The following is a 12,345-nucleotide window of genomic DNA, read 5'->3' on the forward strand; positions in this document are numbered from 1 at the left end:
CGAAGGCGTGTGCTCCAGCTGGGGCCCCAGGCCCCCAGTCAGGCAGTCTTGGGGGTGCATCCCCGTGCCGGGGCCCGGCACCTGAATCAATCTGTAGGCCAGCGGGCAGCCAGGCAGCGGTTAGGGCCGCGTGAGTGCCAGAGCCACTGCCTCGAGGACGGCTGTCGCCCTCAGGTGTCAACCGAGGAAGATGCTCTCTGCCTTCTGAGGAAGAGGCCAGCAAGGCTTCAAGACCCCTTACTGGGCAGATCAAGTGGTGCCTCCTTCCCCATTGAGGCGCTTCCTTAACCCCTGAAGGTTCTGGGGGCAGCTATGGGCTTGGTCCCCAGAAAAACGCATCGTCCACTGCTACTGGGGCTTCGGGGCTCACACACCCCCTTTCTCTGCCCAGGAAGGGGAGCTGACATGCCCCAGCAGAGAAATGGCCGCTGTTTGGCCACAAGACGCCCTGCAGAGGTGAAGCCAGGGCCGCCCTGAGGCCGTGGGGAGGGGACAGGCCCCGGAGGCCGACGCGTCTCGTGGGGTGGAGGAAGCTACCTGTCTCCAGCTGTCCCGGGTACTTTGCTCGGACTCGGCGCAGGAAGGTCCTCTTGAGCTGGTGCAGCAGTGCCGAGCCAGGGCAGGACAGGACCCCGCTGGGCCCCGCACACCCCCTCCACAGCCTCAGACACCCCTTCCTCTGGGCGGCCTGCGCAAGGACTGAAAGGCCAGGCTCAGATGCCCGGTGAGGGCCAGAGCTAGCAACGGGGGGCCCAGGGTCTCCTCTCGGACCCAGAGACTGGGAGGGGAGGGATGACAGAGCCAAATGCAGTGTCCCTTTCCCACCTTCCAGTGTGACACAGGACAGGCACCTGGCCTGGTCACCACCCACCGTCCTCACAACAACCCTGGGGTGGCTGCTGTCACCAGCTTCTCCTTGGGGACAAGGAGAGGGCCCTTGGGGGCAGAGGCAGAACTGAGGTCACGGCCACTGTTAATCTGAGTATACACTGTGTACCTGGAATGTGTCCTGCAGATTACTCACTGACCTCTACCCAGTGGCCTCCCCATTATACAGATGGGAAGCTGAGGCTCAGAGAGGTGAATCGTTTTCCTAGAGTCACACAGCTGACCAAAGAGCATGTGCTGCCAACTCCAAGGCTGTGTGCCCCCTTCCCGGCCCCTGCAGTGTGTGTCTCTGAGCCCGGCCCAGCCACTGTCCCCATGCCCAGCCACTGTCCCCATGCACAGCCCCTGGCCTCCAGTTAACTTCGGATGTCCGGGAAGGGAGATGAGGCTCCCCTGGGCTTCATGCCATCCACACGAGCAGCCCGTGGGTGGCAGTCACTCACTTACTCTCTTCAACGCATGCCGCCTTGCTGGCCTTCTCAAAATCAATCACAGACAGCGTCTCCAGAACCCGCTTTTGCTGTGCAGCTTCTTCCAGAAGGCGTTCCTGGACCATCCTCGACAGATTAGGAGAGGCCAGTTTCTGGGAAGCAGCCCATGATGCTCCAGGTTAGCACAGAACATGCCGTCCGACATCGGCCATCATGACCACGGCCCCACCTTCCCTGTGCCCATCCTTTCTGTCTCATCCCCCCGCACCAAGGTGGCTGAGGTGATAGGATACAGGCCGGAGCTGCCAGGGGCTGCCTTCACCACCAGAAAGGGCGAATCAGACTGAAAGGAAAGCCAACCCACACAGAAAAGCAGAGCCGAGGGAGGGAGAGACACAGTCCTGATGACATTTGAAGCCCTGGATCCACCTGGGCCTGAAGCCCACCTCTGGGCCTTTCAATTCTGTGAGCCAGTAAATTTTCCTTTTTCTCGAGCCAGTTTGGATTGGAGTTCTGGCATCTACAGCTGAGAGTCGCAGCCACTGCCTTTGATTCAAGGCCAGGGCTGCATGAGAGCCACATGACTGTCCACCCAGGCCTGGCCTGGGCCTGCGCAGAGGGAGCTCCTCAGTCTCCCTGGCTCCCAGCGCCTGGCTCCCTCGCTCCTGCACCACGCTTCCCACCACCTTCAAGGTCCACCTTTTGCAGAGAGGACTCCCAACCCTCAGCCCAGGCCCCGGTCCCCGCCCCTGTCCCTCGGCCACCTCCAGCAGAGCCTTGCAGACTTGGAGGTGTATGGTGAGCAGCGTGTCCAGCTCCAGGGTGCCGGCCGTGAGCTCCCTGGACGACGCCTGCAGCGATGGCGCTGGGGGTGGCGTCCCGTCCCTCCTGAGTTGAATTGAGAAGAACTGGGTGAGCGCTCCGGGTGGCGGTTCCACTCCCTCGGAGGGTGGAGGGGCCCCCCTCCCTGCAGAGCTCTGACCAGGGGGCGGCTGCGGGCCCCAGGGCGGTGTGGTGGAGCTGAGGAGAACACTAAGGGGAAAGGAAGAGCAACAACAGGCGCACGACACAAACTGGGTGCCATGGTGTCCCCAGGCCTGGGGGGGCCACCGTCCGTGATGCTGGATAGGTCTGCCCCTTCCAGCCTCAGTTTACTCGTCTGTAAAGTGGGGACAGGAGCCCCAGGCTCAGGCAGTGAGGGTGAATGAGATGCGCCCTACAGTAGAGCTGACCCCGAGGCCTGAGGAAGGATGGGAGTGACCCAGGAGTGTGGGGGCAGTGCCACCCCCCCGTGGGATGGCAGAGGAGAGGAGCAGTGGAGACACCTCTGTGCCGCTGAGATTGGGATGGAAGACGCGCTCGGGGCTGTGGAGGGGCGGCGGGGCTGGGGGAGGAAGGGCGCGGACGGGCAAGGGTGCAGGAGACGGGGGCACAGGGCGCCGCTGCGCGTTGGCTCAGTGGAGGACAGAGGTGCTACTGTGCGCTCAGCTTTTTATGATAAACAGAAAGCCCATTGCTCGTAGTAGAAGGCTCCAGGCCAGGCTGGGGTGTCCTCGGTCTGCAGTGGTCACCAGGGCCCTGCTCTGTGCCAGGCCATGGACACATGGGCTCTGGCGGTGGAGGCAGGGGCCGGAGCGGGCAGATGGGCACTCACCGTGGGCCCGGGGAGCCCCCGAGCAGGGCCAGACGGCGCGCACCCAGGTCGGCGTGGAGAAAGGCGAAGCTCTCCAGGACGCACTCCAGCAGGCTCTCGGTGGAGGCGCGCTCCTGGCAGGCGACCCGGGGCTGTGGACGATGGGGACCCTGAGGGGTGGCCCCTCGCCCGCCCAGCCCAGCACACCCACCTCCTAGCGGCCCAGCCACGGCGCCGTCCCTCAGTGGGGGTCCCGGTCTGCCAGGTCGGGACAGGCCGGGGTAGGCACTCCCCGAGGTCTGTCCTGAGTGGCCTATGACAAGGTGTGGTGCAAAAGCTTGAGGGAGACAGAGCTGAAAGCCTCCCCATCACAGACATCCACAGGGACGGGACAAGGGACAGGAGCGAGGGAGTGGTCTGGGGACCACGGAGAGCAGGAGAGCCGGTGCCCTCCCCCCAAGGGTGGCTGCTGCTCTGCTCAGCAGCCACCGCCTGAGAACAGGCCGGTGTGGCCAGGTCGTTCAACTTCCTAAGAAAAGCTGGAAACCTAGATTTTTGTGGGAGGCCACCCAGTTTATAAATAACAACAACTACCTCCAAATTATGTTTAAATATGGTGTGGGCCAGGCCAACACCTCTTCAGGGCTCCAAGGCTGCCAGGCGAGCCCCTCGACTCCAGGGGTCACTTCTCCCAGGGAACGTGAGAGAAGAGGAGACTGGAGGCAGACCCTCCCCGGGGAGGGGCCTTGGAACCACCGCTCCTGCCACTGGTGCTCAGTGCCTCCAGGTGACAGGTCCCTTCCTTGGCATCTAGAAATCCACGAATGGAAATTCCGGTCTTGTTCCGATATGTGGTGGGACTCCAGGGCTGGCTCCCGTCCCCGTGCCCAGCTCACTGGGCCTCGTCCCAACTAAGTGCGCCTAAGACATAGCCCGAGCAGACACACTGCCCCCGAGCCAGAGCTGGGGCCCTAAGAGGGGGCCCCAAGAGAAAACCTTGAGCAACGGGAGAATAATAAGGCGAGTTGCAGAGGTTTCCTTTCTGGTAGAAAGTTTGTGTGTGTGCGCGCACGCATAGTTAGTTCTCATCGTTCGCAGTGGTTGTGGTCTCTAAAGTCGCCGCGGACACCGAACCGTTGCTCCTGGGGGTGCCACGGCCGTGAGCCTCAGGTCACGACATTTTCATCAACCATCAGCACAGAACCTCGTTGACGCGGGTTTCTGTTCAAAGGCGCTGTATTTAATATCTGCTGTTGACTGGCCAGCACTGAGCTCACAGCCAGCAGCACCGTGACCCGCGCCGGAGCCAGCTGACAGAACGCACGCACTTTCTCCAGAAGGCCCATCACCGCTCCCTGCGCTTGGGGATGCTGGACGGCACGTCAGCATGCCGCTCATGGGCCGTTGTAAACAGTGGAATCGCCAAAAACAAGTACAACCATGTGAAAAACAGCACTAACTAGACTGAGGGGGACACTTGCATCCAGGTGGCCGACACGAGAAAGCAGAGCATCAGCGCGTCCCACCTCCGCAGGGACGCGCATCGGGACGTGGCGTTCCCCCTGCACACGCCCTCGAGCGACCATGGGGCATCGAGCATATTGATTTTGGGGTTACAGATAAATTCTAGCGAGTGGGTGAACTTGCAAAAACAGAACCCGTGAATAGTGAGAGCCAGCTGTATAGACTGAAATATATGCACGTACGTATTTACACACATAGAAGCGTGTGTATATTCTCTTTCAAAAGTCAAACTAAAACCACAGCCTCTCCTCATTTGTTCTGTTCTAACTTGGTTTGCCAAACAAAGAAGTTCCTCAAAGGCGTTCAAAATTATTGCCTTCTTGCAGTCTTATTTTAAGATTTCTAGGTAAAGTGGGTATAATTTTTCAGAATACAGGTCTGTGGCAGAAGCTGCGTCGTGCCAACTCACGCTGTTCTATGTAAGAATGCTTTTAAGAAACACAAAAAGGTGACACCCTTTCTGCAATCCTTCTCTCCAGATCTTCCGGCAGGTCCTTTTTAAAGACCGCAGCGGTGGCCAACAGTCAGTCTGTTTTTAAAGTTCCTGGGCGTGGATGCAGGCTCAGCTCCCTGTCACCTGGCTGTGTGTGATGTGGGGGTGAACCAGCCAGGACTGAGTTTGGAAGAGACGGAAGCTACGGCAGTGCCCGTGCATCCTCCACAGGCATGGTGTTTGCATAAGTTAACCGATGTGTCAGTGGGTGCTGGTGTTAGACATTTTATTTGACGTACATTTAAAGTTATGTAAACCAAAGAAAATGGCACAGTCTGCCCCGGCCAGCACCTCTGGGCGCCACCTGAGAATGGCCCCTGGCGTGGGCCCTGTCGAGAAGCTTCCGTGTGGGGTGTGGCTCTGACCCTGAGAGCACCCCAAGCTTGGGATCTTAATGCCGAGCCGCAGCCCCAGCTGACCGGGTCAGAAGATGTAAGACGGGCTGGGTTCTGGCCAGGTCCACTCTGAGCCCCGACTTCCTCTGAGAATCCTCCTCCCAGCCTGATAAGCCTGCTGTCCCCACTTGGCAGGTGAGCAGACTGAGGCCCAGAGAGGAGACATCGCCCGCCCGGGTCACATGGCGTGAGGCAGGGAGGCCAGCCCAGGCTGGCTGCCCCCAGAACCCACTCCCAATCGTTACACCATCAGCAAAGCCAGGTGCTGCCCAGCAAAGAGGGGACATACCTTCAGCCGGTCCCTGAAGCCGAGGACCTGGTACTCCAGCTCCCGGAGCCGGGGCTGGGTGGAGTCCATGGATCCCAGTAAGTCCAGGACCTCCTGGAGGGGCCCCTCAAGGCTCCCCCCAGGCCCGTCCGCTCCGTGCCTGATTTCTCCTTCATCGGGGCCTTCCTGGCTCCCTGAGATCCTGTGGTCTTGGAATGGGGAGCCCCGTGGCAGGGTGGGGCTCTCTACTCCCAAATTCCTCCAGCCAGGCGGCTCCACGCGCGAGCCTCCGGCCAGGTGGGCCGCCTCTGGCAGAAGGCCCAGGACCGGGGGGTCCTCCTGAGCCTCCTCTTCAATGGAGGCGTTGGGGCCGATGGCCAAGGGCAGGAACCCCACATCCGAGGTGGACGCTGATGTGCTGGTCTCAGTGTCCCGGGGGTCCTCGGAGCTGAAGGAGTCCATCTCAGGCAGCTCCTGACTGTGGCTCCGCAGGCCGGGGCCCTGCAGGTCACTGTCAGACAGGCAGCTGAGGACGGAGGTGGCCCTCGGCCTACCCACCAGCAAGGCCTGCTGTGCTGGCTGCTGCAGGACAGACTGGAGAGAGAGACATAGGACCTGCCTCACCGGCCATCCCAGGGACGCCCACGGCTGCCCCGAGGCCCCCACAGACGCTTGCTCTGCACGCTCACATTCTCAGGATGACTGAGGTCCGCCAAGGTGATTGGCGACCCAGAGGTGCTGCCAGGAGCCTGGAACCTCTCCCTGTCGCCGTCACCCCTGTAACTCACTCCTTTCCAGCCCCAGTGGCCTCCTTGCTGTTTCTTACACCCTCCAGGCTCATTCGCAGATTCCCACCTCAGGGCCTTTGAACTGACTATGTTCTCAGCGTCACTGAAGGGTGACGTTCTTCCCCATGTGTTGTGGCTTGTGCCCTTGCCCCCTCAGGTCCTTACTCAGATGTCACCTTTTCTAGGGACCTTTCCCTGGACACTTTATCTTAAATAGTAACTCCCACCTTGCCCTGGTGGTCCCTTCCCCCACGCTGGATTTCCCCCTGGTCCTGATGTCCTCACCTGGCCTAGAGCCTAGCCGTGGTTTTGAATGAGTGAGTGAATGAAGGAGTGAGGACCTGGCTGTGGTACGCACTGAGTGTTCATCCTCTGAAAACAGCAGCTGTCCTGAAGCATTCAGCGGTCACCCGCCCTAAGGGGCTTCCGATCCCACTGCGTTCCACCCTCGCCTCCAGGAGGGCGCAGCGTTCTGACCTCTAGAGGCCGGCCCGGGCCGGAGCAGAGGGCAACGATCTGAATGCAGGCGTGCGGCACAAACCCTCGCCCTCTGCGTGTCAAGCAGCCCCAGCATCACGGTCGATGCTCCTGCTGCCCCGCCTCTTGCCTGGCCTCCTCTCAAGCACTTCTCGTTATTCATTCATTTACCCCTCACAAGACCCCATCAGGGCAGTGCTGTCATTCTCATTTCTCTGATACAGAAATCGAACTCCAGAGAGGTTGAGCAACTTGTCGAAGGTCACACTGCAGGTAAGAGGCATAGACAGAATTTGAACCTAGGCTGTGGGGCTCCAGAGTCCATGCTCTCCACTATAGATGACGTGTCAACCGAGATGCGCTGGCCCCCATGACCAGACAGTCTTCTGTAAGCGCACAGGTTGCTGGGCTCGTGTAAAGCCTCGCTCCCCGCTGAGGGTCCAGCCCAGCGTCACCCTCCCCGCCCCCGTCTCTCTGCCTAGACTCTCGCTGGGGCACGCGCTGTGGGGAGGCACTCGCACTCGGGTGGAGGGACACATGTGCAAGGTTCTTCACTGCCCTGTCGCTGGCGACACCAAAAACGCAAGCAGCCTCAATGTCTCAAAGGAAGTAGGATGCAGCCACACATGCACGTGGCACGGGAGAGACTGAGGGAGCCCGGGACAGGGGGCTCTGCTCTGCCGCCCGTGCCTCACGAGGCTAAAGAGGCTGCTCTGGAGGGGGAGCCGGAGGAGAAGGCGCCCCGGCTGCCAGGCGGCACGGAGCGAATCCAGGGGAAGGCGACCACAGTGGTTGCCGCTAGGGAGGGGACCAGTTCCCTGGCGGCCGCAGGAAAGATGTTTCACTGTACACGGTCTCAGAGTATTACCTGCTGGAAACACATACTGCGTTCAAGTTTGAAACAAACGCATTGGAGGCCCAGGCCACGGCTGGGGCGGTGGAACCGTCCAGAGAGCCCATCCCAGGCGCCCAGGAACCAAGTCCAGAGGCCCCCAGCGTGGAGAGCCAGCAGCAAGGAGGAGAAAGCACAGAAAACACCCAGGAGAACCCCAAGGAAGGGAGGCTGAGCCCAGGCTCGCTACTTCTGGAGGTGGCCGCTGCTGGCCCAGCCCCCGTGCCGGCCCGGAGAGCACCCCCCAGGCCCCACAGGCTCACTCACCAGGTAGTATCTCTCCCGGAAGCTGGGGGTGCTCGGGGGCGTCCAGTTGTACAAGGAGCCCTTCCTGCTCCCCAGGGAGAACTTGCCCATGGGGCTGGGCGACACCAGGAAGCTCTCGGTGTCAAACGGGCTGGAGGAGAGGACAGGGGTCACCGGTCCTGGGAGGACATTGGCACAGACAGGACCCAGGGGTCTCAGGAGGATGGAGGCTGGGGGAGGCGCAGGGCCCGGCCAGTGCCCAGGAACTCAAGGTCCCCATTCGCAGCCGTCTGGGAAACGTCTCTCGGCCTCCAGCACCCTGAGGCCCTTGGCCGGATGGCACATGTGAGGGACACCCCGCTCAGAGGCCCCTCGAGCAGCTCAGCAGGTGAGCGGTGGCCGCTCAGTTCTGCCATTGTCTGGGTAGACTGTGTCCCCACCCCTCAGATTGCTCATCTGGAAGGGGCGCCACTACAGAAGGATGTCGTGTCGGCCCCGTGACGGGTGAGGCTGGGCCCACGGCAGGGTGGGGGGGTGACGCTCAGCCTGGCGCAGGTGGGCCCACGGGCAGAGGCCCTGCAGCCCTTCCAGGACACCTCCCCTGCCCGCCCAGGGCCTGGCCGAGGTGGTGTGGCGCTGGCAGCCCTCTGCCCTGTGTGCTCCAGGGGGCTCCCAGAGCACGTGCTCCGGCCCCTAGACAAATGGGGACACTGAGGCTGGGGTGACCACTCGCCCAAATTCACCCGCCTCCTGGGAGACAGCAGCAGCTCTGGGGCCACGCCCAGACACCCACCCCAGGGGAGTGGGGACCGGCCCCCGCTGGTCAGAGTGAGCTGCAGGACAGGCAGCCCGGCCCAGCCCCTTGGTGCCTGCTGCATCTGCCCTGGGGAACGAGGGGAAGGGTCCGTCGAAACGCAGGGTCTCACTGGGGAAGAGAGCGCTGTTGCCCACCCGCCCTCTGGGAACCACCCGCGGCCACTGAAATGCAATGCTCAGGGCAGCACCCCCACCCCAGGCAGGAGCGTTCCATGAGTGTCCCCCATCCACGGGTCTGTGGCCCAGGGGGCACTCAAGGTGACCGATCAGCCTGAGCCCGCTGGGCAGCAGGGGTCAGAGAGGACTGAGGTGCGGGAGCAGCAGGGAGCACCATCCTGGGCAGAGACGGCCCCTCCAGGGAGCCCAGCCCAGGGGGCCGCTTGGCTCTTGAAAAGCCACTCGTTCCAAAGTGAGAAGGAATTACAACTCAGAGGGGCGAGGCCTGCCAGAGGGTCTGGCCCAGGCCTGTCCCTGGGGCAGGATGAGGGCAGGATGCCCATGTGGATGCTAGTGCGTGGTCAGGCCACCAGGGGGAGCCAGCAAGGGCCTGTCTCTCCTCTCTGGGTGGGAGTCCCTCGGTGGGAGCTTGGGGCTGGCCTTGGGGTGGGGCAGCAGGGCTGGGGAAGTGGCCCCTACTCACTTCCACAGCACCTCCAGCTGCAGCTTGATGGTGCCCAGCTCTGTGATGTCCACCACAATGACCTGCGGCCGGGTCGTGAAGAAGTCGGCGATGTCACATGTCACTGTGCCCACCGCCAGCGAGCTCAGGCCCCGCAGCTCTGTCACCTGGGGGATGGGGAGTTGTGGGTGGTCTCCAATCGGAGCCTCTGGGTGCCCCGGCCCTGCCCCTAGGCCCCACCCACCTTGATCTCGAGGTTCTCGTGCAGGGTGGGGATGAAGGCCTTCTCCTCTTCCTCCCAGGTCTGACTGTCATCCGACTCAATCCGGCCCTTCAACCTCCAGCGCTGGCGGCCCAGGCGCATGAGCACCTGTGGACGAGGCCCAAGAAGGGACAGGTCAGCCCCAGGTGGACGCCCCACCTGCCAGGGGGCCCTCCCTTCCAGCCAGGTGGGGATGGGGACAAACCCAGCTGGGACCCCAGTTCCCAGCAGCTCCCAACCCCCAAGGCCTGGCGGGAAGCCCTGAGGACTGACCCTAGAGGGTGGCCATACCTCGTACTGGTCTCCAGGACAGAGGCGTGCATAGCCCACCAAGCCTGGAACACAGAGACGGGCTGATCTCCTCTTGCCCTCCGCTGCCCCTGCCCGTGGACCACAGGCCCTCACCGGGGATGCCCCCTGCCCCCACCCAAGGGTAGGTAGCAGCTTCAGGGAGGGATAAGCTGTCATGACGGACACTAGCCAGGCCTGGGCCCTCACATCCAACTCACAGAGGGGACGGGACTTGCCCAAGGTCACATGTCACACGAATGGGAACCCAGGGCTGGGCCTGGACCACTGGGAGTCTGACCAACCCTTGACCCTCAGCAGAAGTCCGGGAGCCCCAGAAGTTCTGACACCCCACCCAGACTGGCCTCTGCCCCTACTCAGCTCATTACCTTTCATCCTGACGTGGAACTCGCCCAGGTGAACCTCCAGGGCCCCCTCGATGAGCCACATGTCCTGCAAAGCCCCACACAGGGCGCTCGCCGCTGGCCCGGGATTGGCCGCGGGGGAACGCACAGACCCTGCCGTCAGAGGCCCGTGGGCGGAGAACCATCTTCCCCGGGGCCCGCCCCAGCCCCCAGCGCCCGCGCCCACCTCGGTGCACTCCTGCAGGCTGCGGCCCAGCTCCTGCAGGCTCTCCCGAGAGGCACGGCTGGGCGGGCACCGGGAGAAGGCACGCTGCATGTTGGAGGCGCCGTCGCGCAGGCGGCACTGGATGCAGTAGCCCTCGTAGAGCTCATCCACCTGCGGGCACAGGCCGCTGGGTGCCACCCGGGCTGGGGGGGCAGGGCCCCAGGGCCACCTGCCACCCTCACCCTCGGAGAGGCTGCCCCAGCTGACATCCCCACCCCAACCCCTGACGGCATCGCACCCTGCACGGTCACGCTCTCGACTCTCGTTCCCCCACCCCATAGAGGGTGAGCCCACGGGGGCAGGGACCACGTCTGCCTCGTCCACTCCATATCCCCACACCTGGCAGCGGCTGGCGTGCAGTTGGTGCACAATGAAAACTAGTGAACTGGACAGGGAAGGCGTCACCCCCACCCCTGCCTGAGTTTTCGGCTATAAAACGGGGGAGGTGGGTTCCTCATGTCCTGGGGGAGAGTAAAGCGAGATCTTGGAAGGGTCTACAGACTTTAAAGCTTAAAGGACTTGCTGTGCGACTTTGGGCCAACCCTTGTCCCTCTCTGGGCCTCCACTCTCCCATCACTACAATGGGAGTTTGGACTCAACCTTCCCAGCCCTCTGAGACCAAGCATGAGGTTTTGCTGTCTAAACCCCACAGTCCACCCCCCGGTCCCCACCTCAGGGCTCGGCCCTGCAGCCCCGGCTCCTCTTCAGCTTCCTCCAGCCGCCCAGCACCCGGAAGGCTGGGAGCTAACCCAGCGGAGGCCCAGCCAGCCCAAGACTTCCCCGGCCCCAGCCTGCGGCACGGCAGGGCCCACTGACCTTGCTGATGTGAAACTCCATCTTCCGGATGTGCCTTTCCACGGAGCGCGTTTGCTTCTCCAGAAAAAGAAAAGATGCTGTAAAGGGGCCTGGCCCCCCCACCACCCGGCTCTGCCCCCCTCCTGCAGGTCCTAACACAGAGAACTGGGCTCGAAGCCAGGCCAGCCCCTCACCATCCCAGGGGAAGGCTCATCGGTGAGCCTCAGTTTCCCCATTTGTAAAACGAGGAGGTGGCCGGAGGATGGAATGCGAACAAAGTTGTTATACACGTCAGCCAGGCCCAGCCTCGGCCCACGTGCCTCACACGTGCAGACAGGGGAAGCCTCACTCACCTTGTCCAGGTCGTAATAGAAAGCCTGAGGGGGGAAGGAGAGAGGAGAAGGGTCAGCGATCCGGACGCTCCTCCAAGACGCACGAGACTACATTGCAGGGGTGCCTGAGCTCAGAGGACAGAGAAGCCGGCAGCCACTCCATCCTCTGAGGCCTGCAGTCAGCCGGCCATGGTCCAGGCCACAGAGGAGGAGTGAGTACCCACAGGCACTTCGGGAGAGGCAGTTCTAGGCCTGGCCCGATTTCCCAGCTGTGTGTCCCAGGCAAGTTACTCCACCTCTCTGAGCCCCTACCTGCTTATGTAAAAGGGGGTAGCTGTAGCACCTGCCCGAAAGGAGTGCTATGAAGAATAAAGAACACAATAAGCACTCAACAAAATGGGGAGCATCGTGGTTCATTGTTTAGGGGATGACTTCAGCCATGACCAGAAGAACCGAGAGTGGGCAGAGGGCACCGCCCACGAGCTCCGGCCTTAGGAAATGGCAATGTGGACCGTCCAGCCCCGCCGGGGCCGGGGTGCTGCCAGTGAAAAGAACATACTGTCAGAGC

General features: G+C 62.2%; 1 protein-coding gene across 9 annotated transcripts in view; it reads right to left on the reverse strand.

The window, feature by feature from the left end:
* The window catches only part of RIPOR3 (RIPOR family member 3), a 74,246-nt gene that overhangs the window by 4,620 nt on the left and 57,281 nt on the right, over positions 1 to 12,345 (reverse strand). For 7 of the 9 annotated variants that reach the window (XM_046678732.1, XM_046678735.1, XM_046678736.1 and 4 more), the window contains 13 exons: positions 11,799 to 11,822; positions 11,467 to 11,523; positions 10,612 to 10,761; positions 10,410 to 10,473; positions 10,024 to 10,067; positions 9,715 to 9,840; positions 9,492 to 9,637; positions 8,057 to 8,186; positions 5,654 to 6,226; positions 2,974 to 3,104; positions 2,084 to 2,207; positions 1,336 to 1,471; positions 538 to 699 (listed from right to left, as the gene is read on the reverse strand). In XM_046678732.1, the coding sequence (XP_046534688.1) occupies positions 538 to 699; positions 1,336 to 1,471; positions 2,084 to 2,207; positions 2,974 to 3,104; positions 5,654 to 6,226; positions 8,057 to 8,186; positions 9,492 to 9,637; positions 9,715 to 9,840; positions 10,024 to 10,067; positions 10,410 to 10,473; positions 10,612 to 10,761; positions 11,467 to 11,523; positions 11,799 to 11,822 (1,867 nt within the window). The remainder of the gene's footprint in view (positions 1 to 537; positions 700 to 1,335; positions 1,472 to 2,083; positions 2,208 to 2,973; positions 3,105 to 5,653; positions 6,227 to 8,056; positions 8,187 to 9,491; positions 9,638 to 9,714; positions 9,841 to 10,023; positions 10,068 to 10,409; positions 10,474 to 10,611; positions 10,762 to 11,466; positions 11,524 to 11,798; positions 11,823 to 12,345) is intronic. The other 2 variants (XM_046678734.1, XM_046678739.1) reach the window with 1 other exon arrangement.

Source organism: Equus quagga, chromosome 12 (assembly GCF_021613505.1).
Source record: "Equus quagga isolate Etosha38 chromosome 12, UCLA_HA_Equagga_1.0, whole genome shotgun sequence".
In the NCBI taxonomy this organism is placed as follows: Eukaryota; Metazoa; Chordata; class Mammalia; order Perissodactyla; family Equidae; genus Equus; species Equus quagga.